Below are 26,153 nucleotides of genomic sequence, written 5' to 3' on the forward strand. Positions count from 1 at the left end.
CTTTTCAGATTATAATTTTGAGAATTCCCAAGGTAGCACAGCCAGGGGATTCTGAGAGTTGCAATCTAAAAATATAGTATTCCAAGTTCTGCTAAAAGTAGTTGAAAGACATCTATGAGACTATCATTGTGTGAATACATGGGCAAGAAGCTTTCAAAAATCTAATCTGTGCAGCAGGTTCACTTTTTAAATATCACTGTGCAACTACACAGTAAATATATCAGTACAACCTTGTATCAAAAACATAATGTTCACAAATGTCTAAAAGTGAAATCTGGAAAGCATTTATTTGTACACTAAAAATTGATTGACACTTATGCTGCAATTCAATGTTTTGTTTATGGAAAATGCATAAATGAATGCACTTAAAACATGAATTTCCCATAAGTAAATTTCCAATACAATTCAGAAGGTATATTGGAAAAGTAAATTTCCAGTGCAAAATCTCTATAGCAAATATCTGATGCAGTATTTGAAATGTGAGCTCTATGTATTCTTTTACTGATTTTAGGCTATTTAAAAAGTATGTCCTCAGTGTCAAGGAGAAGACTGAGCAAAGCCAAATTGTGATTAGTCAATTTAACAACATTTCTGACCAAAGAAAATATTTGTACTTACGCTGAGAACAGTCACTACCAATCCAGCCAGGATAACACTGACAAGATCTGTCAATTGGATTACAAGTCCCATTGTTGGTGCATGTGCAAACGCCTGCACAGTTCTTCCCAAATCTGCCACTCGGACAGACTGTAGAAAACAATGGTAGAATATATGAATCATCTGCTATCTTACAGCATATTTTGGTCACTGTTGTTTCTTTTTATTTTGAGTAAAAATATTGATATCATAGAGATATCTAAGATTGGAAAAGTTAGCTAGTTCCATGAATGCTGCAGGACTGTCTGCACACCAGGTAGGAAGAAGTGACACAAAAAAACTTTGGGAGGGAAAAAGGGAAGATTCATCCTTTGATTTTTAACGTGAAGGTGAAGGTTCCCCTTGACATTTAGTCCAGTCGTGTCCCACTCTAGGGCATTGTGCTCATCCCCGTCTCCAAGCCATAGAGCCAGTGTTTGTCCCTAGACCGTTTTCATGGTCACATGGCCAATGTGACTAGACAAGGAATGCCGTTACCTTCTCACCGTGGTGGTACCTATTTATCTACTCGCATTTACATGCTTTCAAACTGCTAGGCTGGCAGGAGCTGGGACAAATGAGGGGAGCTCACTCCGTCGCATGGATTCGATCCTACGACTGCTGGTCTTCTGACCCTGCAGCACAGAGGCTTCTGCAGTTTAACCCACAGCGCCACCATGTCCTTAATAACAGATAACTCTTCTCAAATTTTTGTGTTTTGATTCAGCCACAGTGTCACCACTGGTGGATGCAAACAGGCCTGATGATTCACCTGGTGATACCAGAAGGACAAACAAGTGGGTCCTAGATCAAATCAAGCCTGAACTATCTCTGGAGGCAAAAATGTTGAAACTGAGGCTATCTTACTTTGAGCACATTGTGAGAAAGCAGGATTCCTTGGAAAAGAAAATAATGCTGGGAAATGTGGAAGGCAGCAGAAAAAGAGGAAGACTAAATATGAGATGAATTGATGTCAACAAGATCTTAGCAGGGTAGCTAAGGACAGGACATTTTGGAGAACACTCATTCATAGGTTTGCCATGAGTCGGAAGTGTCTTGACAGCACATAACAACAACAACAACAACAACAACAACAACAACAACAACAACAACAACAACAACAACAACAACCAGAACAGCATTGAAACCTAATACCAAAACAATCATATCTGTAAGAGTGAAGATATTCAAAGACAACATTAATCTGAAGTGGTACATCACACAGGAAGCAATTTCAATACATATTAACTTTGCATTATTTCTGAGATGTTTCTCTTTCCTCAGCTAGAAAAGCAACCCAGGAGAAAACAAGAGACAGATAAGCATACTGACTAACAAGTGAAACATTGTTGCACACTGTTTAATACAATGTTCCATATGTATTTGCTGCAGATTTATGTACGTTCTTTGAAAGACAGTCATTCAATCAAAAGACAGCTACAAATTATTTACCACTCTGTTTTCCTATTTCAGCAGCTAAAATTTGTATCACATATGTCAACCTGCCCAAACATGCACCTTCTCAGGAGCAGTAAAAAGAGAACACCAACAGCTCATTTTTAAAGAAGTGAATAATTGTATTTAATTATACAATAAACTCTCTGCATAATAAGCGAAAACGTGTTTAAAGACTGCAAATTCAACCTCCGAAGCTGTCACTTTGATAGCAATAGGGAAAATGAAAAAATGTTATAGCTGGTATAAGAGTATATTATAATTTGTACCTTCATTGCAAAGAGCACCTGTAAATCCAGGTAGACAATCACAAAGTCCAGTTACATGATGGCAGGGACCACTGCTGTGCACACACTGAGGGCAGGCCTGGCTACAGCGATGACCATAGAATCCAGGAGAGCAAACTGAAAGCAGAAAGATGTCATCATATTCAGAGTCCATCAACATAACAATGACAGATATATAAATATTGCCTTAGATTGAGTTGGGAAGACCTGGAAACATATGAATACCGGATGTGGTTTACGCAGGTCCTTTGCTTCATATAGTCGAAGGTACGGCTGGTACGTTAAACAAGCAGTTTCACCACTTGATTAGGAGTTAAAGATGTTAAAATATAAAATATGAAAAGCAATCTTTTGTCATTAATATTATGACACCATTTACATCATCTCCTCCAGTTATCAGTAGGTCAGTACTTCCTCTTCTAGCAGGACAAGATGGATTCACTGCAACCTGCCAGTTCCCCACAGAATACAGTACAAGTATAAAGTAGGGCAGTGAACTGCACTCATTTTACACCAAATATACCAAACCCCCTTTTCTTTACAGATACATCACCATTTAGAGTGACAGAGGAAGAAAAGAGTCTATTGGGCATAATTTCTTTCTTCACAGTTCTAACCTCTTTTGCATTTTTTTCCATGACAAATTAGTATATTAAGCCATGGTCCAAGTTTAAGTGCCTGTTCTTAAGCAGCAATTGACATTTACAAAACTAACTTTTGCGTGTAAGTCATTTGAGTCATTTAGAATTCAGCCAGCTAGATGCGTGCTTGGAACAGGTTTCCCAGTCAAAGAACCTTTCCACGGATACCCATTGCTTGCCAAGTGAAATTGTAAGTCAGTCAGAAATTCTCCTCCTCTGTTACAGTCAGAGCTGTTTATACTTGTACTGAACATTGTGACTACTTGTCTTATTTGATGAAGACTCTGCTTTTTTCATGAGTTATTTCGGTGTTATAGTGTTGAGAGCCACTGTTTTATATTAGGTTTACGATAGATTGTTATATCATTTGCTTTTACAATCCCTTTGCATTAACTGAATAATTAATTCCAAAACCAATACAGATTGTGGCCAACCTTGGAACAACCTGTCAAGGACTATTGTTATGCTGCTTCAATTCACTTCAATAGGGTCTCTCTGTGTGAGCAATGCTTGATAGATTGCATATAACTGGATGCTCATTATGTGTTGCTAATTAAGAAACATCAGATTCTATATTCAAGAACACAACAGAGTATTATATATCCATCCTCGTTTGACCACTGCATCAATTCCCACAACATGGCTCATATTGCAGTTTACAGTAGACAGCATGAAATGCATAAAAAAATTAAATTGTACTATAATATAATATAATAATTATTTTTTACAACATTAAAAGTCAAGGTGTGAGAATCAGGGCTTGTATAAAATGCAGAACTGAACAACATCTGTAGAATATCAAACCAAAATGCCAAGAAGTGTACACACTTTTGAATTCAACCTCTTTGATAGGGTAGAAAGTACAAAAAAAAAGAATGGCTGGGGAAGAAACATCTATATCCAAGAAACATTTAAAAATAAGCCTAGATGTCACAGTCATAAGCCCAGCAGTAAGATTCTGTCCCAGGACATAGAATGAAGACCAAATGACCCACTGGTAGGTATACAAGTGTTGTCATACCTAACAACAGATACTGTGAGCTACTGTAGTAACTGTGAGACCCGAGGCAAGGCTATAGAAGCGCTCGCCGGAGTGTCGTCCTCCTTTAAGAGAGAGGAGACTCAAATGGAATCTATGGCTACTCGCGTCACGGTCAGACATCAGGGTATAGACACCTGTGATTTGGAACAGGGTGTGAGGAGACTGTCAGTGGCTACCCAGACAGGGATAGAAAAGGCAGGAACACGGATGGGGGAGCGACAGTTGGTAGAGGCGGGACATGGGGATATAAAAGGAGAGCGAGACAACATACCAGGAGGTTGGGAATTGATATGGGTGGAGGATCCCTGGACAGGGAGATGTGAGAAAGTGAGGGTGCCTTGAGAAGAGGTTTACCCCCCAAACTGTCCTATTGGGGAGAATCAAATGCTAGAGAGTGGCAGAGAAGGTTGAGAGAGGAAAAGGAGGCGGTAGAGAGGGAAGAGAGGGAAAGGAAAGCATGGCGTCTGGAGGAGGCTCACAGGAGGAGGTATTTACCAGACCCTGGGACCCCTATGCAGAGGGAGCCGACCCCTACGACCTGGAGAGGGGAGATGAGGAGACCTTACCCCTGATAGATGTGGACAGTGAAGCTAAGGAACCAGGTGAGACTAACCCATTTTCCAAAGGACCCTGGTATGATCCAAGTTACAATCCCTTTTTACAAGATGTATGGACACCCTTGTTTGACCCGTTGGCGACGAGAGAAAAGAGCAATGACAAGTTTAATGTTGACACTTCTTTATTTGATGTTCCAATAAATCCTAGTTCTGTTTCTCAAAAAACCGAGCATCCAATGTTTCTGTCCGATAAGCCTGAGGTAACTATTGAACCCTCACAGTAACCAATCTCCATTTTTGAATGCAGAGAGGCTGGATGCCACTCAGAAATCCCTGAAGTTGTATACAAACATAGTAGATTAAAGGTAATAATTAAACACCAGAAATCTTCTCTTTAGTCAGGTTGTAAGAATATAAACCAGAAAATAGAGAGTGAAACAAAGATAGGAGGCACCATATGGTTTTACCACATCAAGCAGCTTTAAACCCTAAAAACTATGCCAGAATATTGTATGCATACTTTAAGGGAACAGAAGCATAAACTGAAGTGGAGAGCCGACAGGTAATCAGAGAAGAGAGTAGCATGATGGAGGAAAGAGATCATTGAGGGCTTTCTGCTTTGCCAGAAGCAGAGAGGAAAGCAGGTTTCATACCACATCTTGTTTTGTGTAATTTCTGAGATGCTTATTGCACAGATAACTGCTCTCGGACAGCCATATAACCATTGATATGGAAAAAACACACAAAAGTTCATATTGATAATGAACCCTCTGTGTGCAGAGTGGGAACATGATTAAAATATCTGCCCTTTTTGCCTTCAAGTAAGGTCTCAAGTTAAACTCAGTTGAGCATCAGCTCCTCATTCTCATATTTGTTGTAATATTTTGATTCCCTTAGCCCTCCTATCTTCCCCTATTATTTGGTTTCCTTTTGAACATATAATCATGTTGCTGTTTGGATATTTTCAGTTGTCCTGCCACACTTCTTGAGTTTGCAGTTTGGGCTGACTTTTAATAAGTATAAAAATGAAGTATAAACCTGAAAGGGCAAAGATTAGGAGAATCCTGTTTAGATAATCTAAATTTTCATAAATTTTGTTTCCAGTTGGGCTTGCAATTAAAAATCAAGCCAAACATTGTGGCTTTACATGAAGAATGCCAGAAACCACTTCCACAAGGATAACCAAATTTTTAGAAAGTCTGCAAGCCAGCTCTAGCAGCTACAAAGCTAAGGAGAATACAGTACTTCTACCTAGAACTATGGATGATCCCTTTGGTAAACAGTTTAGAACTGTTGCAGTTCAATCATGGTGCTGTTATCAAACAGCAACATTTTTATTTTCAGCAGCTTTCCGGTGTGTGTTGTAATAATGTTTGAATAAATCCTAAACAGAGATGGGCATGAACCATCGGTTCAGCCATTGTGCTGGTTTAGACAAAGACTGAACAGGTGTTCTGTGGTTTGATGCCCTGTCCCCTCTGGCAAGCACCCACTGAGAGGCAGGGCAGGTCAGCCAGGGCACAGCTTCCAAGGGGGTGCCTGCCGGATGGGACGGGACCCCAAACCATGAAACACCTGTTCAGCTGTCATCTGAACCAGCACAAACTGCCGAACCAGACGTCTGTGCCCACCTCTAGTCCTAATTTGTTTATCTTGTCCTGCTTGACTGAGATACCTGGTGATATTTTCTACAAGTATATGCATTTGCTAACAAAACAAGACTTTAGTCTTGTGGGGTATTTTATGGTGGCAATAATAAAAGAAATGCATCTTACAGGTAACACATATATCATGTATATCAAATTTGCAAAATAAACAATAGCAAAAAGAAAGAGAACACTCTGCTTAATTTTTTAAGCACATGAAAAATACATATTGCAAAAATTAAAGGGAAAAAAATTGAAGTCACTATCTGAGTGCTTTTCAGTGCTGCCAATCAGAACTACAGTAACACCAGAAGAAAGAATGGATAGCTCAGTCAGCAAGGTATTGGAACCAGAGATTGTGTGTTTGATTCTCCATTGTGCTTCTCAGGAGGACATGTTTTGTTAATAACTGATGTTTGGGCTCTACATTACTATAATTGTATATTTTTTGTTGTTAGCCGCTCAGAGTGGTATAAATATACCAGTTGGGCGGGATATAAATCAAATAAATAAATAAATAAACCACCCTGTGTACCCTTGGACAAACTGTAGAGAGTGCCCCCCCCACAAAAAATGGAATAGTAAACTACTTCTCAGTATCCCTAGAAAATCCCAGAAAGGCTCACTATATGATGTAATCAACTTGATGGCATGTAATTATTACAGTGAACCCTCGACTTACAGACGGCTTGACTTACAGACTTTTCGAGTTACAGACTTCTCTGGCTGCAAAATTTAGATTCTACTTGCAGCCAGAGAATCGACTTACAGACCAGAAAAAAACCAAAATGGAATAAAAATAGAATAAAAACCACTGGTTATGGGATTAATCGGTTTTCAATGCATTGTAGGTCAATGGAGATTCGACTTACAGACTTTTCGACTTGCAGCCACCATTCCAATACGGATTAATTCCTTAAGTAGAGGGTCCACTGTATTATATTAAAGAAAGGGACAGGAGACTTTTAATACTTACTTCTTTGGCAAGTAGTGCCTCTGTAGCCTGGTGCACATTCACAGATTCCTTCATCTGGAGAACATGACGCTCCATTTTTGCAGTAGCAGGACAGTGAACAGTTTGGACCCCAGTGCCCTTCAGGACACACACTGTCACAACGCATACCTGCAAGAAATTAATATGTGCAGTGGCTTAGTAAGAGCCCTGGAGAAAACACTTCAATATCACAAATCACAAGAGGTAGCCGCCACTGCACAGCTGTTGTGTTGAAGAAGGAAGCACAGTTTAGATGCATTCTTTATTGTACATGAAGCCGTGTTCCACAAGTCTCTTGGGTATAGTGATTAAGGGCTAGACTGCAATATGCCCTTTCCTAAGGCAGTCTAACACTGAGTTCAAATTTTGAGCAAAAGTGTATTCCTTGGATCTAATTCTTTACTTAGCTGCTTAACTCGCTCTGCTTTTCCATGAGATTTTCTCCTTGCTTCACTTTACATGAGCTTGAGTGGGGTAATAGCAATCCTTAGAATATGGTATATTGTTGCATCTCAAAAAATAAATTGTAGAGATGAAAATATATCGGGGGAGATCACAGAGTTAAAACGACCTCATGATAAAAAGTTGCTCCACTGGTGTTATTTTTCGTTAGAGACAAGGTTGGATGTAGAACAGGTTTACAGAAGTATGCATGGTGAATTTCGTTGTATGTGTATATACTTACAATGACAATAAATTATTATTATTATTATGGTGTGGAAAAAGTATATTGAGAGAAGGATTTCTCCTTCTAGTTGAATACTGGGAAGTGTGGAAAGAAGAGAGGGTGGGTTTTTTGTTTTTGTATTTTTGCTTCACATATAATATAGTGAAGTTATGAAATTAGCAACCACAAAATGTGACAGCCACTACTTTTGGGTAGAAGCAGACATTATAATCCATCAGTTGAAATTCCTTAAATGATGGCAATAATAAAAATAATGAGTGCCACAACGAGGTTTTCTTACCTGGAATAATTTGCAAATTTGCTTGCTTTGTTTTGTGATTGGTCTTCACAACTGAAGTATGGAATTTATTTGAATTCTGATTCTGTTCTCAGATTACTTTAAAAGAGGATTGGACAAATTCATAGTTGCCAATGCCTACCAGCTATGATAACTATTGTGTTACCTCACAGATCAGAAGCATCATGCTGCTGTATACCAGTTGCCACTGGTATACAGCCACAGTTGCCACTGTTAGATCATACTAAAGTCCTATGTGTACCTTCTCCACATAGGACTTTAGTCTGATCTAACACAGCACTTATGTTTTCACATTTCTATGAATGTTTGCTAGGACAGAAATAAAACTAGAAGGATAAACAAACAAACACAGGTTAAAGTTCCCAGTCATTTGAGAAGTCAATAAATTTACAGACAAGGAAGTCCAGGATACACACTTGGAAGCAACCATGGACTAAGACCTCAGGTCTTTTTGTGTATTGGTAACTAACTAAATGCAGCAAACAAAAGATAAAACAACTGGATCATTTTTAACAGCTGGAGATACACAACAAAAAGCAGGCAACAGGCTTCTTAGGAAGATTGGTATTAAGTCTGCACTATTTAATTTATCTGAGGTTAGAATGAGCAGTGAGGCAAAGATTCAGAGTGTTTGTCAGCAGTTTAGACAACAGGTTTTGAAGCACCCAAGTATTATGAACATTAAGCAAAAAAATGCAAACTAAAATAGCAAAAATGATAATGCTACTATATAAATCTATGGTACATCTACCTTTAGTACTTTCATTACGTACAATTTTAGTCATCCTCTCCTGAAACAGCCACCCAGAGGAGGAAGAGAAAAGCGAAACATGGGTTACAATGGACAAAATATCCATTTTTGAGAATTCTTCCTGCCCTTGTGACCATTTTTGGACAGGATGACCAAAGGTTTACACAGTATATTAAAGTTGGCTGCACACAGATTCTATTTCAAATTTATGGTAAAGCCACTGTTAGTATTAGTGCATGGTATGATTACAACTGGTGTGGTGGTTGATCCCTCCAGTTAATCCCTCCAGTTAATCCCTGATGTTTTCCTTTTCTCATTTCCCCCTACTGTTTGCCTCCCATCTTGTTGAATGTGTTCATTATGAAAAAATCTTTTTTTTTTGTTTTATATGTTCCCTGTGTATTTTTATGATGTAAGCCGCCTAGAGTGGTTGTAACTGACCAGATAGGCGGGATATAAATAAAATAAATAAATAAATAAATAAAATTGATGGGGGTCTCTTGCCTGCCAGGTGACCAGTCTTGGGCAAACTGTGTGGTCCAGAACACTGCTAGCAGATCCTTCTGCAGCATATGATACCGTCCATCATCAACTGCTGCTCAAAAAGCTCTGCCTCTATATTAAAGATCATGGACTAACAGAAATAGTCACCATTCTACTTCAAAAGTGAAGATTCTTTGTTGAATTTCAAGGGAGATATAGTTGCTGGACAAATCAAAGAAACATTTTCTCACAGGGTAGCATCCTGTTGTTTTTTTAACATTTACACAAATGACCAGCCAACATTTCGGTACTCTAGGAGTTTCATCTATGCAGACAATCTAGCCTCAACAATCTAGGGGGAGACTTTTAAAGCATCAAGCAGCAGCTAACCTCAGTATTAAAAGATATTTCCTTATATTATAAAAACAACCATCTGAAATCAGACCCTTTAAAAACACAGGGCTATGCCTTCCACTTAAAGAACAGAGGAGCAGAGAGGAATCTCTGAGTTAGCTGGGAAGGCAAGCTTTTGGAACGTTGTCCTATCCAAAAGTATTTAGCCGTCACTCTGGATCGAATGTTGACCTACAAAAAGCACTGTCTAAACACTAAACAGAAAGTTGCCACAAGAAATAACGTAGTTAGGAAACTGGCTGGGTCAGACTGGGGAGAACACCCACAAACAATAAGCAGAACGGTTTTGTCCCTGTGCTGTTCTACTACAGAATACAGTGGGGTCTTGACTTGAGAACTTAATCCGTATCGGAAGGCGGTTCTCAAGTCAAAAGGTTCTCAGGTCAAATCTGCAATTCCCATAGGAATGCATTGAAAACCATTTGATCCGTGTCTGCTCTTTTCCGTCCATAGAAACTAATGGGAAGCTGCTATTCTGCCTTCGACCACTAGAGGGGGATATTTTGTGTCTTTTTTTCTTAGGTCAAGAAAGGTTCAGGGAAGGCAGGGAAAATACAGTCCAGGCAGTACAGTACCAGGCAGTCTGAAGACTGTCTCCCAATCCACTCTCTAAACGCTGGGAGGAGTGAGGAAGCAGACAGGCACCCTTTTCACTGGCCAACAGTTAACTGAAAGTTCAAATGTTACACTTTCCCTGCTTCCCACGTGGTTTTTTTTTTCAGTTCTTAACTCAAATCTAAGTATGTAAGTCAAGTCAATATTTTCCTATGAGAGTGGTTCGTAAGTCAAAATGTTCTTAACTCGAGCCGTTCTTAAGTCAAGACCCCACTGTATATCAGTGCTGTATGGATGTAGCTTTTAATGAATAATGCAGGAATATTATTGGTTGCTGGAAACCTACCCCCATTTGAAAAGTTTATTTGGCTGGCACTGCCCCTCCAGAAGTATGTCAAGAGATTCTAGCAAATAATGAATGAAATACCTCACCAAACCCATTGACACCACCCCCTAGGGGGTGGTTAAAACTGAAGAAAGGTTTAATGCACACATCTCAAGCTCAAAATATTAAACCAGAAGAAGCTAGGATAAACCTATGGAGAACAAAAATAACACATCTTGCTGAATGGATGAATGCTGAAGAATGCCTCCCATCAGGACAAGACTCTAGATGGACCATCTGGAAGACACTTTAGACTTTGAAGTGAAGTAGGAAGATCAAAGAATAATCAAGTAAATGGGGCTAGTTGGATACAGGACAAATCTTTTGTGACTGGAAAAACTCAATCAACACAGAACTTTTGTGCATGCAATTTATGTCTCATCACATGTACAAAAGAAGATCAAGCAGATGGCCAAGATAATGCTATTGAAGTAGCCTGCTTCTGGTCGAAGATAGTCTAATTATATTATTTTAATTCATTTTTAATTTTACCTATATTTCATATATGTCCATAATTTTAAATTGTGCAACACTCTGATGTGAGTAAAGAACCCTTCTGACTAATATAGAAAACCCTGTGAGGTTGCCGTAAGTGAATCACCTGATGGCATATTATGATTAATTTTAGAATGGTTAAGAAGTTGGAAGTACCATTTATTGTAAGGCATGACTGGAGTAAAGGGAGACTCACAGAGAGAATTCATTACTTTCCAGTAAGCCATCTCAACCATTCTAAGTGACTGCTGCTTGCTCATTTACCCTCTATGGCTGTGTTTAATCTGTCTAGTCACCCACAAGAAAAGCACAAGCAAAGTGGAAGATGCTGCCAAGTCTTCTCACTCTTGACATTGCATGGTTAGAGAAGATAGGTGAATAAACACCAATAACAAAAAATGGAAGGCTCCAGAGGGTGGCAGCAGTCCATCTGCAGTAAAGATGAGCAAGCATGCCCCTTATATATTGTTGGACTACAACTCCCATCAGCTCTAGGAAAGCTGAGAGGTGAGAGGGAGAGTTTGTATTTCACACATCCTTGCTCTGCAGAGATGTAGTTTGTATGTCTAAGGATAATCCAGCCGGGGTTCACTTTGAATGTTGATAAAACATATAGAAGCACTATATTGCTGAGCATCAGATGCAATGGACAAATTATAGGTAAAAATTACTCTGCGCTGCCCATGAGCTCCCAGAAGCACACATTGCTTCTGCCTGCTGATGGAAGCAGAATGTCAAATTAGATGAATCTTTGTTCTGCATTAAAAAAATTGTGCTGTTATGATTTTCTATTTTAGTCATTTCAGAAAACAAAAACCACCAAGTTCACTTCCTTTTTATTCCCTTTGTTTGAACTGGGAAAATGTGCAAGGCAATGGACACTAAAGAGGGTTATTTCTGTTCTAATTAGTGGCAAATTGATTACTGTTATATTTCTTGCCAAACAGGGTGGGGGTAACATTCCAAAGTGCTTAGCTATGCTAAGACCATTGGTCATTAAATGTTTTTATCACTGCCTGTTGCAAAAGGATGTACACCATAAACTTCAGTAATACAGATTCACAGAAGCAGCTGCTCATCATAACCATAGCTCTCTTTTTCTCTTCTACAGTTAATGTAACTAACTTTCTTGTTATCTTTGTCCATCTGTTTTCCTCACTTCGAAAAGTCTCCTTTCATGTCAAATGCCAGGAGGCATCCACTGCAGCTCTCAGACTCCATTGTGTTGACAGTGCTTTCTATTGACTATTATTGGTGTTCAGCTACTGAGTGAATCATATTAGTGTCAGAAAAAGGGAACTAAATCCAGAAGAATGGCTTGCTTTGTATTTACTCCATGCAAAATATCTTTCATTCATACTTTGTATCAGATTTCTGGAAGAAGCAGGTCAGCAAAATAGACTTTGAGTTATTGTGGGGGGAAAATCTTTCTTAAAACATCTCAGAGTGAATATATTGTTCAGTCTGCCTAAGAATTGAGAGAGACTGTCAACAGACAATTACTTTGCCTGTCCATACAATAAACAATCTACCCACCCACTCTACAGGGGGTAAATCCTATTTGGGAAATATCTCATCTTGTACAGAAGACGACTGAAGGTCAAAAATTTTACATCTCAGATTTTTGTACTAACCTATGCTTGTCAAACGAGTGACCAAAGGGACAACTTTAAAGGAAAATGCCTCACAATGAAATTTGACAGAAACTATACAACTAATTTTACACAGGATACTGAACAACCATAAAGGAACTACTTTCTCTGAGTGCAAATTCGAATGGAATTTGAACAGATTGTTAAGACAGAAAAATCTTGTTATACCATAAGTATCTAACAAGCAGACTTTTGTCTGCCTAGATGAGTTCTCTGAATCAATATGCAAAATAACGTATTTCGCAACAACCTGGAACCATATTTTCCAACTTGAAATTTAAACAGTCACCTAAATTTGCATTTGAATCAAGTTCCGGAGAGATACTTCGCCCACTTGTTAGGTGTCACTGAAAGCTATGTGAACATTGTCCCTCTAAAAATTTGACTAGCTTACTACCAATTTTGATGCCTATGTATAGAAATTCAATTGCACATGTATAGAAGACCTTTTTTTTTTTTTTTTTTTTAAAGAGAGAATACTAGCGAAAATGGCAGGGCAACAAATCTGGCTTGAAGAAAACCCAATGAGGAGAACAAGAAAACTTTTTTGTTTTTGTTTATGCAAACTTGTTAGGTTTAAAACTGAAAATTTGTTGGATATGCATTATAGTATGTTTTAATGGATTTTAAGTTAATATGGTTTAATAGCTTTTTTGTTCATGAAATTTAATTTTGTGTGTTCACATAAGTTAATTAATTTAATCATCATCATCATCATCATCTTAGAACCACCGAGCTGGCAAGGACCCTATGGATCATCAAGTCCATCCCCTGTCAAGAAGGCATGGAGAGAATCAAACTCACAAACTCTGACTCCCCAGCCAGATGCCTGCCACTGAGCTATCCAGAAGTTCTTAACATGTGGCTGCATTTGCCACAGTGCTGCCTTGTAATACTGAACTGTAGTTTAATATTAGAAACAGAAGCCACTGTGGAATAGAGGTTCACATGTTCCTGTTCACCTCCTTTTGCAGCACAACTATGAGGCAATTAGAAGTTTCTGCTTTGATTTCTGATTAATTATAACTTGTGATCATGTTCATATCCTAATCTACTATTCCTTTGACAAAGTTTTGCCAGTTATATGTAGCCACTTAGGTCCTGTGAGGCCAGCTTCTTCTCAACAAAGCCCTTCCCTTGACATGATCAGAACTTTCCTACCTACTATTGCCCATTTCAAGTTTCTGAGCGCAGAGTATATCAAAGGTAACAGTAAAATTCTGCAGTGAACGTTAACAATTAAAATGACAAATGTGCAAAGCAATATCTCTCTGTTCCAGAAGGAGGGAAGAGGAGTTTCTTCAATGATTTGTGTGTGTCAGATGATGACCAAAACAGGTTAGATTGTACCCAAATATTAGAACTCCCCCTACCCTTGTTTATTTCATAAGCCACCTTTGTAAAGTCTAGTTTGAATCTGACTTATTTTAATATATCATAAACAGTAGTTTGCTTGTGATCAGATGTCACTGCAAACTGTGGTTAGTCAAAAATGAAGGTGGTCACTTCCAAGCTGCTCCCTATGGCAATCTACAAGACATGACTGTGGGAGCATGCAAGCTGAAGACTCATTGCTGCTCATTCTCATAACACTAAACAATGTGTAAATGCAGCTATGTGCCTGATCAAGAGAAAGAGAAATAAGGTATGTATTCTTGCAAGTGAATAGCAAAAGTCCCCCCCCCCCAAGATCATGTTCAAAAACATTTTTTAAAAAGGAACCGATTGATGCTTTAACTCTGCATAATTTAACATTTCTAAAAGAATTTGTAATAGGGAGCAAACTTGTGCATGCTCAGATTTTGAATAACAAATATCAATAAACAGCTCTGCCTTATTTGGCAAATGATTTAAGCCTACAGACAACAATACTGCAATTGTGACAATGAAAGCTTTTAACATAGTTTTTAACTAATATCAATAGGAACAATGTATCTTCATGTAAATTTCATCATTTAATGCATGCCTTAGGAACTAAAAGAATTCTTAATAAATTTGTACATTTTATTCTTGATAAGCAGATTGGTAAAGCAATCTTTTTGCCAGCAGAATGGACAAAGAACTCTTTGATAGCCTTTATAAGTTGCTAGGCAATAGCTAAATGGTCATGATAAACTTCAGCTAAGCAGCTCCGAAGAAATCCTCATGCATTTAATGCTCAAAGAACTATGCCAAGAGCTTCACATCTAAATTAGCATTCTTGCAGCATCATATCTGCAATTGTGTGACTGAAGTAAATAATCCCCGGGTGGTATCATCTATATTGTTCTAATGTTAGAACACTCTATTCTAACAGGCTGATGCTATGACATACTGCATTGTGGCAGTGGCATGTAAGATCTAGCACAATAGTCTTAGCACTGATCTGGGGGAAGACCAATCGAAGCACCAGGACCAGACTCTGCACTCTATAATAACTATTGCAAAAACAGGTAGGTTGTTACAGCCTTTCTAATGCCTGCTGGAATGCTTACTAGGTCATAAAAGCTATAAATGATCATGCTGCAAAGGCACCATCAAATATCCTCTGAACATTCTGCAAACACAGACAGAAAACTGTATCTTATTTACCAACTTCCCAATAAAAGAAAGAAAAGGTCAGAATCTGACAGAATTGTTTCACTGCTGCAATACAACTGGGAATCCACCCCCACACACTTCCAAATCTTGCTCAATAACCAAATTGGAAATTCTCCAGAGAAGTTTTGTGTGTGGTGTGGAGCACAAAAGGCAGGAGGGAATGAATATTTGACTGTGCTAGTGGATCTCAGCTGGCATAATATTGGACTGAAGCCAATAAATCCTAAATTGAAAATTAAAAACAAATACACCTGTTGTTAATGCCATTAATGTTCCTCCATCACAATCTTTATATCATCCGTGAGGTATAAAATGTTTAACTATATGCTCATAATTAACTCGTGACAATACATCATTATACTCCATTAACTCCTGACAATATATCAACACATACAACCATAATGCAGGAAGAACAGCAAGAAGTCCTGTGCATCTTATAGGCTAACAAATTTTCATCCTATGAAGTGAACTCTGATCCTTTAAAGTCTACGCCATAATGAATTCTGCAAGCCTAAATCCAATTTAATAAATTCTGCCAGCTAAAGTAAACTTCTTGAATCAAATGGTGAATAACTCAACACTTAATAAACCTCGCTAAATTAATGGAGATTACTGTCAACATATCAACATGCCAAAGTGATCACTGAGACACAGAATATACAGCACAATCATGTTTGCCATGTTTCTGTGGATCAAAAACTAAATTGTAAATGAACATGCAGGGATTAATTTTAAAGGCAAGATTTTAGAGGAAGGATAGGCAACGTGTTGTCCTCTATACCACTGGTTCTTAACCTTTGTTACTCAGATGTTTTTGGACTGCAACTCCCAGAAGCCTTCACAATCAGCTCTGCTGGCTGGGGTTTCTGGGAGTTGCAGTTCAAAAACACCTGAGTAACAAAGGTTAAGAACCATTGCTCTATACTACAACTCCCATCAACCTTCACCATTAACTGCACTGGCTAGAGCTGCTGAGATTTGCAATCTGGTTACATCCACAAGGCCCCACTCCCTTTTAAAAGCAGCATGTGTTGCATTACTTCCTGAAAAAGAAACATGCTCATGCTCATTCCTGCATGAGAAGGTGCAAGGTACCATTAACTACTACACAATGTTGCGATCATATGACCCCCCAATATTACACACTTTGCTGGTTTGAACTGATTTGATGCATTTAGTGTATTGTATCGGTTTATTGTTGTGGTTTATTTTATCTGATTTTATGGTTAAATTTGTTTTACTTGTTTTTATTCTTTTATGAATGCCGTAATCCACCTCAAGTGCTACTTTCTAGTGGTCAGGTGGACTATAAATCTAGTACATAAGAATCACAGAATCATAGCATAATGAAGTTGGAAGGGGCCTATAGGACCGTCGAGTCCAACCCCTGCTCAGTGCAGAAATACAAATCAAAGGACATCTGCCAGGTGGTTGTGTTAAGTTTCTGTTAGAATGCCTCCAGTGTTGGAGCATTCACCATCTCTTGTGGTAATTAGTTCCATGGTCTTACTGTTCTAACAGTAAGGAGGTTTTTCTTGATATTCAACTGAAATCTGGCTTCCTGTAACTTGAGCCCATTTTTGTGTGTCCTGCACTCTAGCATGATCGAGAACAGATCCTGCCCCTCCTCTGTATCTGAACTATTTGAAAAGGGCTATCATACCTCCCCTCAGTCTTATTTTCTCAAGTGAATTAAATAATAAATAACTACATGGCAGTACCGGATTTCTGCATAACATTACATAGGACTGCTCCATTGTTTCTTCAGTTCCCTAGTCACACTGGCCACGTGACAACGGAAAGTGTCTTCGGACAGCCGCTGGCTCTATGGCCTGAAAAGCGGGATGAGCGCTGCCCCCTAGAGTCAGACACGACTGGACTAAAAATGTCAAGGGGAACCTTTACCTTTACCTCAGTTTACGAAATTAATGTGTTCTGCAGGACATTATGTAAAGCGAAACATTTGTAAACCGGAATGCGGATTGCCATAGGAATGGGGGTGACGCTATAAACCTCCAGGCACAATGCATCCTGGGGAAACTTTTATTTGTAAACCAAAACAAGGGAAAAAAAGTAAACTGAGGCATTATTTTCAATGGATTTCCGTTTGTAAACCAAAAATTATGTTAACTGAGGCATTTGTAAACCGAGGTATTACTGTACAAATCAAACACTGTCCTACAGCTGACAGACATAATGCCACAACAGTTCAAAGCAATCTAGATATCAAATGCTGATCAAAACAAACAGGAGCAACTCAGAATCCAGCATTACCATGTGCTATGTTATTGGTGTTTACAGTGCTTCAGCACAGTAGCAGAGCACCACATCTGAAACCCTAAAGTAAGTTTTTAAGTGCTTTTTCCAACTACACTGAAGTTATCAGTAAGCAGTGACATTTTCCACAAAATGTCACAGCACAGTGAAATAAATAATGTGCCATGACCTGTAAAATTCTTCAGATCTTCCTATAAAAATCTGTTTTTCATAACAGTTTAATGGAAAATCCTTGTCAAACAGATCTTAACTGATTTTAGCATCATAATTCTAAGCAGAACATTAACATACCCACTTCGGGAAGACTTTCTTCTTCACTGAGTACATAAAATGGCAATCCTCACCAATTCTATCTCCAGAGTGCAGTGGGTATCAGGCTGGAACCACAGAGCCTCATTACTTTTGCTTTAACTGGATCAGCACCCTGCTTTTCTCCCATCTCTTTCCCTGCTGTTCAACAGGAGTGGATATCTGGGAGCAACTATGATTCCACTCAGTTGTCAACAGATAATTCTAGCTGTTGTTCCTGGTAGAAAATCCCCTGAACACTCCAGAAAATTCCCCGAGGGATCTCAACTACTCACATCAGATTATGTCATGCCTTAGGGAAGGGATCCCCCACTTTATCCCCCCCCAATAAAAACTTTTTGAATTATGTTTTAAAAACATTCTTTCCCTCAGAAAGACTCCCTGTGTATTTAGCCGGCATGAGGGCCAATTCTGCCATGTTGAGTGGCTCCCAGCATTCTTGGAGTGGACCATATCTGAGGGTCTGAAGGCCATTTTCCCCCTTCCTTTGTCTTTGTACATTTATAATCCAGAGCTAGACCTCGAGTCTGTCAGTTTCCCACATGTACCTATTGTATCTGTGCACTTTCAAAATAATTTTTTCACAAATTACAAATTTCTCAATTCATTTTGCCTCCAAGTAGGCATTTCAAAAGCTGCTACCCTGTATGCAATCATCTGGGAGAAAGTCCTAATGAACTCATTTAGAATTACACTGTAAATGCACTATGTCCTAAAATATATATTTTCAGATGCCTGAAAATATACCGTTTCCCCGAAAATAAGACCTAACCTGAAAAATAAGCCCTAGTATGATTTTTCAGGATGCTTGTAATATAAGCCCTACCCTCCAAATAAGCTCTAGTTAAGTGAAACCCCGCCCTCCACCATTGCGTAGCATTGTGCAGCAACCAGAAGATGACATGGCTGTATTTGAATAAATGTAGATTGTTGTGTTTTCTGGAGCAAAAATTAATATAAGACCTTGTCTTATTTTTGGGGAAACACAGTATTTTTATATTTTAAAATTTTATATACATATATATATACTGAGCTGAGAAACATGTCACAGAACTAAGAAAAGTGGGAGGGCTTTTCAATCTGCATATTAGTGTGGGACATGTGGATCACGTTATTTGCATCAAAAGGAAGACCAAATAACATCCTAAAGCAGAGGGTTTCAAACTACAGCCCTTGACCACATCCTTTTTTATGCAGCACATGCATGTGGGACAGCGCATGTGTGTGGGGGCATGTATGTGTGCGTGCATATGGGCATGCAGATGCACATGTGTGTGTTCCTTTGGCCCTCGAAAATGTGGAAAATATATTATGTGGCCCTCACAATTTGGAGACCCCTGTCCTAAAGCACTCCTACTATAAATCTGGAAGATGCCAAAAGGACATATACTCTCATGCTTTTGCCCTTCACTGAACCATTAGATCACATCTGACACAATAAAACAGCTTAGAGAAAAATATATTTTTCTTGCTTTGCTATTTTAAACCGCTCTTCAATTATTGCTTTTAGCATTTTATTTTGACAGTTTCATATTTTTTCAAGCTCTTCGTGGAAGTGGCAAGACACTGGATGGTGCATATCAAGAAATAATAAAGTAGTACATAATCCTGTTTGAATCCAGTACTGGAAAATGAATTGAAATATGTCAGTGATGTCTAGACATACCACATGACACAAACAAGACATGTTCTGGTATTTGGTGTCTCAAAAAATCCCCACCCACAGACAAGTGGTGCTATTGTCAGCAATAATACGCCCACTGGTATTTGTGAATGTAAACTATGAAATGAAATAATATTTAAGGAAAGGCTTTAAAAGAGCTGGATCACAGGTTTGTCATTCTAGCATTTTTTTTAACAATGGAAGAAGATGAATAATGATGGTGTGTTTATTAAATTAGAAAAACAAGATCTAGGAATATGCAATGCAGCATTTGAGTGAATTAAGATGTCCAAAATATGGACAGCATATTTTCAGACAGAGATCTTCGGTGTATCTGTAGCTCAAAGTACGATCACTTAGATTAATTCTGCAATTATAATAAAAGTATTCCCTCCTGCTAGCACTATTAAGTGTTATCAGGTGACCCTATGGAATAGGGAGCTGACCCAGGCAGTTGACATGATTGCGCCTAAGTGCCCTCTCCCTGCACGCAGAGCCCAGACAGCTCCTTGGTATACTTCTGAACTGCGGGCGATGAAGTGAGGGGGAGACGGCTGGAGCGCAGGTGGAGGAAATCCCATTGGGAGTCCAATTGAACATGACTTAGAGCCCATTATCGGGCCTATTTCGTGGCAATACAGCTGGCAAAATGGCAATATTCCGCCATCCATATTGCTTCCTCAGAATGTCATCCAGCAGAGCTGTTTCAGGTGGTCCGGGATCTTCTTCAACTGGGAAATCTGGTGAAGGTTCCAGACCGCTCGTCAACTCGCTGTGATGAGTTTGCCATTATTTTGAGGGGAAAATTGCTCAGATTCACAATGGATTGGACTCTACCATTAACTGCAGAATCAGAGGATGTATCCAGTGTGCCATGCTTAGGTCAAGTACTAATGGATGAGTTTCAATTGTTGAGATCTGAGGATGTGGACAGGGTGCTTGGATCTGTCCGTTCTACCACCACTCCGCTTGACTCTTGCCCATCTTGGCTAATTGGAAGATCTGCCAGGGGGGTTCATATCTGGATCCAGGAGGCCATGAATGCCTCTTTAAGAGAGGGCGTGGTCCCTACTGCCTTGAAGGAGGCGATAATTCTACCACTCCTAAAAAAGCCTAACATGGACCCAGGGCTGGTGGTTAACTACTGACCTGTGGCGAACCTCCCTTATTTGGGCAAGGTGTTGGAGCGGGTTGTGGCTGGGCAACTCCAGGCGCTGCTGGATGAAACGGATTTTCTAAATCCATTTCAATCAGGTTTTAGACTGGGCTTTGGTACAGAGACTGACTTGGTTGCCCTGTATGACCACCTTTGCTGGGAGAGATACAGAGGGAGTGTGCCCCTGTTAATACTCCTGGACCTCTCAGCGGCTTTCGACACCATCGACCATGGCGTCCTTCTAGATAGGCTGGCTGGGTTGGGAGTTGGGGTCACCACTTTATGGTGGCTCCACTCCTTCCTGGCTGACCGTGTCCAGAAGGTGGTGCTGGAGGACAGTTGCTCTGCCCCATGGCATTTATGTCATGGGGTTCCTCAGGGCTCGATACTGTCCCCTATGCTGTTTAACATCTACATGGAACTGCTGGGAGAGGTCATCAGGAGGTTTGGGCTGAGGAGTCAGCAGTATGCTGACAACACTCAGCTCTACCTCTCGTTTTCCACCAATCCACGTGAGGTGGTTTCTGTGCTGAACTTGTGTCGGATCTGATAATGGATTGGATGAGGGTTAATAAACTGAAATTCAATCCAGACAAGACAGAAGTGCTGTTAGTGGGTGCTTCGCCAGACAGGCTAGAGGGCCATTTCCCTGCCTTGAATAGGGTTGCACTCCCCCTAAGGGACAGGGTCCGCAGCCTGGGGGTGCTCCTGGACCCCAGCTAACTTTGGAAGCCCAGGTGTACTCAGTGGTCAGAGGCGCCTTCCTTCAGCTGCGGAAATTATACCAGCTACAGCCCTACCTGGACAAGCAGAATCTCATGACAGTTACGCATGCACTGGTAACATCCCATGTAGATTACTGCAATGTGCTGTTTTCTCAGCTCCTTGTTTTTAAAAAAAGTCTGTATGAGATGCATTTAAGATATTTTAATCATCTAGGCTCATAGGTGACAGTTACTTGAGAAGTTCAGTAACTTTTACCTTATCATGAACCTGAACCTAGACCTGTCCACATAATAGGTTCATTTTCTTGGAAAATGTGCAACAAGTTTATATTTTTTTAAAAAACTACTCATTATGCATACTTATGCTGTTCCACCCAGAACATTCCAGTAATTCCATTATCTGCAGCCAGGCTTTATAATAAAACTACAGTGGTGCCCCGTACATGCGAAAACATCGCTGTACGGGCAAGGAAAGCCTATTGGAACGCATTAAACTTAGTTTAATGCGTTCCAATAAGCGTCCAAACTTACCCCTCCAGCGATGTTTTCGCGTCCGGCGGCCATTTTGGAGCCGCCGATCAGCTGATCGCCGGCTCCAAAATGGCCGCCGGATGACCCGAAATGCCCCCCGCAGTGTTTTCGCGACCTCCGTAAGCAAGGGGAGGGCGCGAAAACACTGATAGGGGGCCATTTCGGGTCATCCGGCGGCCATTTTGGAGCCACCGATCAGCTGTTCGGTGGCTCCAAAATGGCCGCCGGACGCCCCAATCGTCGCAAAGCAAGTGCGGCGATTGGGGCAGATCCATATAGCGATCCCCAAAAAGGGATCGCTATACGGATTCTTCGTTAAACGGTGCGCTTGTTAAGCGAGACACCACTGTATATCATTCTGTGCTGGACAGAGGCTGGCAAACTCAGGACTTATATTAGGAATTGCTTAAACCAATATATTCACCCACTAAAACAACAACAAAAAACCCCAACACCAATTAACAAGTTTGGACTGATACTCAAGAGTAAATTGCTGCAGGTCCAACTTAGAAAATGACAGAACACCACTTGCCATCTTTAATAGATCTCAGATGAAGTGCCATCAATTAAAAATGTTATCAGAGAACTGGAGCCCTACTTAAAAGTCTTGTGTAGTAAGACTATAAGCCTCTGTTTGCTTATTATAAAAACCAAGCTAAAACAACTACAGTGGTGCCCCGCACAGCGAGGTTAATCCGTTCCGGATTAATCTTCGCTGTGGGAAACATCGCACTACGGAACACAAAAAGGCATTGGAACGCATTAAACAGCATTTAATGCGTTCCAGTGCCAAAGAATACTCACCGTTGTGCGATGTTTCCCAGGGGCCAGCAGCCAATTTCGCGCCCTCCCCTCGCACTACGAGGGCGCCAAAATGGCTGCCATCAGCTGTCCAGCGGGTCCAAAATGGCCACCGGAATAGCCGAAAGGGGCCGGGGCACAGCGTTTTCGCGCCCTTGGTAAGCAAGGGGAGCGCGCGAAAACGCTGCCGGAAGCCCCGAAATGGTTGCGCGCTCTACGAGGCGCCCGTTGTGCGAGGCACCACTGTATTTGGCAGCAAGAACAGGTAAGAATTTAAACACAGGGATATAAACAAACAGGTAGAATATAAATATAGAGACCAGATGATGGAACAGACACAGAAGTTGACTCTTTCCCCATATGTACCATAGCAACACTAGTAAAGGATCCAATAACGTCACCCATAATGTTAAATGTTCATTTACTTGACCATGTTGCAATGAAACCTATGGTACCTTCCATCACCATTGTCCTTACATGTTCCAGATAAGTAAATCTCTGCTCATAGAATAATGAATCATAGAATGATGAATTTGGAAGGGGTCTGTAAGGCCGTCTAGTCCAACCTCCTGCTCAATGCAGAAATACAAATTAATATCTGTCAGGTGGTTGTCTAAATTTCTCTTGAATGCCTCCAGTGTTGAAACACTCACCACCTCTCAAGGTAATTGGTTCCACTGCCATACTTCTCTAGCAGTTAGGAAGTTTTTCAACAAAATATTCAACAAAAAACTGGCTTCCTGTTACTTGAACCCATTGTTGCATGTCCTGGAATCAGGAATGATCGAGAACAGATCTTGCCCCTCCTCTGTATGACTGCCTTTCAGGTATGTGAAAAGTGATATCATATCTCCTCTCAGTCGTCTTTTCTCAAGGTTAAATTCTTGAGAAAATTATTTCAGTCTTTCCTCATAGGGCTTAGTTATCCTGTCTATAACAATATAATATCTAATGCATGTTCATTATGTACTATTTGTTTACCCCAACCTTATATCTAGCTTCAATTCACCTTAAAACAGCAACAACACCACATTATGCCTTTACCCTGATTAGGTAAAGGTAAATATTTCCCTTGACATTTAGTCCAGTCATGTCCGACTCTAGAGCGTGGTGCTCATCCCCATTTCCAAACCATAGAGCCAGTGTTTGTCCAAAGACAGTTTCCATGGTCACGTGGCCAGCGCGACTAGACACGGAACGCTGTTACCTTCCCACCGAGGTGGTACCTATTTATCTACTCGCATTTTTACATGCTTTCAAACTGCTGATTAGTTTAATTTAATTAGTTTAATTTACCCTGATCAGTGCTCCCTTATTTCAGTTTAATTATCATTTTTAATATATAAGTTATGCCCCGCTGCAATTCCAGAAGTTAGGTATATACATGCTTTCCAACATTGAGGGCCACCTTCCTGTGTTTTTCCCTTTTTCATCTTTTTGTGTAATTCCTTCTCTTAATCTTTTTTCATTTTTTGTTTCCGTCTTTCTAAACATTCTGCCATCTTTTGTGTCCTCTAAGGCCATTTTATGCATTTGATTTACCTCCAATAGATCTTTATACACTTGGTCTATCTCCAATAGATCTTCCAGGCTATTTTTACTTGATTCTGCTGATTTTCTCCTCTTATCTTCCCTTAAGACTCTCCTCAACTCCACCAGATTTTCCATATTAATTTCCTCCAGGCCTTCTTTAGGTTGGCATACATGATCCACTGCCCTCTCATTCCCTTATTCATTATTTCCTGTCTCCTTTTGACTATTATTCTTCTTCAACTGTGCCGTGAATAATTTTCCCTGTTCGTTGTGGGATCTCACTATTTCTAAGATTGCTTGAAGGGTAGATTTTTGTTTCCTCCCAAAATTCTTGTGTCATTATGTTCCATTTGTCAAAAAACTGTATTCCAAGTTAAAGTTGTCCATATGCTTAAAGTAATCAATCCAGCTCCATTAAGCTTGAATCCATTCTCCTACATAGAGAATTTTCCCCGCCTCAAAGCTCAAGATCCCATCCAGGTCAACATCCAGGATACAGTTTGTAAATTCCACTTTGAATAAATTAGGCTTTCTAGGGTTAATTTGTCTGTAGTTCAGTTCCGTCCTCAAAGAGAAAGGGAGTTCCAAATAGTCATAGAATGTTCAAGGTCATTGATTCTAGGCATTTTGCCAATGCCTTAGATAGCTGTTACACATAGCATAGACAGATTTTTTTTCCAAAGTTATCAGTAGTGTTTTCAGGGGGAAAAAGTCTTAAGTTTTAATACCAAACTTCCTTCCTTTAAGTACAGTGGTGCCTAGCTTACCAATCGCTTCGTTTAACGATGAAATCGCTTAACGATGGGGTTTTGGCCATTGCCAGAGCGATCGGTTAGTGATGGCCCCTATGGGGATAAATCGCTTTGCGATCATGGCAAAGCGACCCTTGCACGTCCGGGAGGAGGTGGGAGGATCCACCTGGAGGAGAGCAGAGCAGCGGCGGGCTAAGGGAGAGCCTCTCATCCCGGCCAAGGGATCCCGTGGAAGCCCACCCTCCACTAGGAGTCCCACCACCACCACCGGCCGCTCTCTCCTCTGCTGGCTTCCCCCTTTTGCCTTCTAGCCCGGAGTCCGTCCTTCCCCCTCCTCGCGAGGGGCGCCTCTGCGGCCACTTGGGCCATCAGGACACCCACATGTCCACCTCCTGCCCCTCTCAGCCGGGGGGGTCAAAGACTGTCCACCCCAACCTCCCCGTACAGCCGCCTCCATCCCCCGCCCTCCAAATGGCTACTTTGCTCCGTGGCAGGGAAAGAAGTGCCGCCCTCCACCACACACACACACCCCCGCCTGCCTTGCCCTGCGTCCAAGGAGCAGAGAGGACTACGGGGCTGACTCCTCCTCAGACTAGCAGGCCACGGTGGTGGCTGCTCCTGCTCCTGCTGCTGCTGCTCCGCCGCTGCCAGGCTCCCGCTCCAGATTAGGCAACGCAGGGAGCACCTGCTCTTTTCTCCTTGCCTCCCCTGCCTTCTGTCTTTTTCCCCTTCCCTTCCTTCTCGCTCTCTTCCAAGCCAGGCTCAAGCGGGCAGAGCTCGGGGCCCTGGGCAGCCAATCCCGGCAGTCCGGTCTTGGGCTCCATTGGGGCGAGGGGAAAGGGAACGT

At 40.6% G+C, this 26,153-nt stretch overlaps 1 protein-coding gene across 3 annotated transcripts in view; it reads right to left on the bottom strand.

The window, feature by feature from the left end:
• MEGF10 (multiple EGF like domains 10) overlaps nucleotides 1-26,153 on the bottom strand; it is a 136,247-nt gene that overhangs the window by 19,295 nt on the left and 90,799 nt on the right. For all 3 annotated transcript variants that reach the window (XM_072992396.2, XM_078386217.1, XM_072992395.2), the window contains exons 14-16: nucleotides 7,241-7,387; nucleotides 2,361-2,495; nucleotides 619-747 (exon numbers count right to left, since the gene is read on the bottom strand). In XM_072992396.2, the coding sequence (XP_072848497.2) occupies nucleotides 619-747; nucleotides 2,361-2,495; nucleotides 7,241-7,387 (411 nt within the window). The remainder of the gene's footprint in view (nucleotides 1-618; nucleotides 748-2,360; nucleotides 2,496-7,240; nucleotides 7,388-26,153) is intronic.

This window comes from Pogona vitticeps, chromosome 2 (genome assembly GCF_051106095.1).
Source record: "Pogona vitticeps strain Pit_001003342236 chromosome 2, PviZW2.1, whole genome shotgun sequence".
In the NCBI taxonomy this organism is placed as follows: domain Eukaryota; kingdom Metazoa; phylum Chordata; class Lepidosauria; order Squamata; family Agamidae; genus Pogona; species Pogona vitticeps.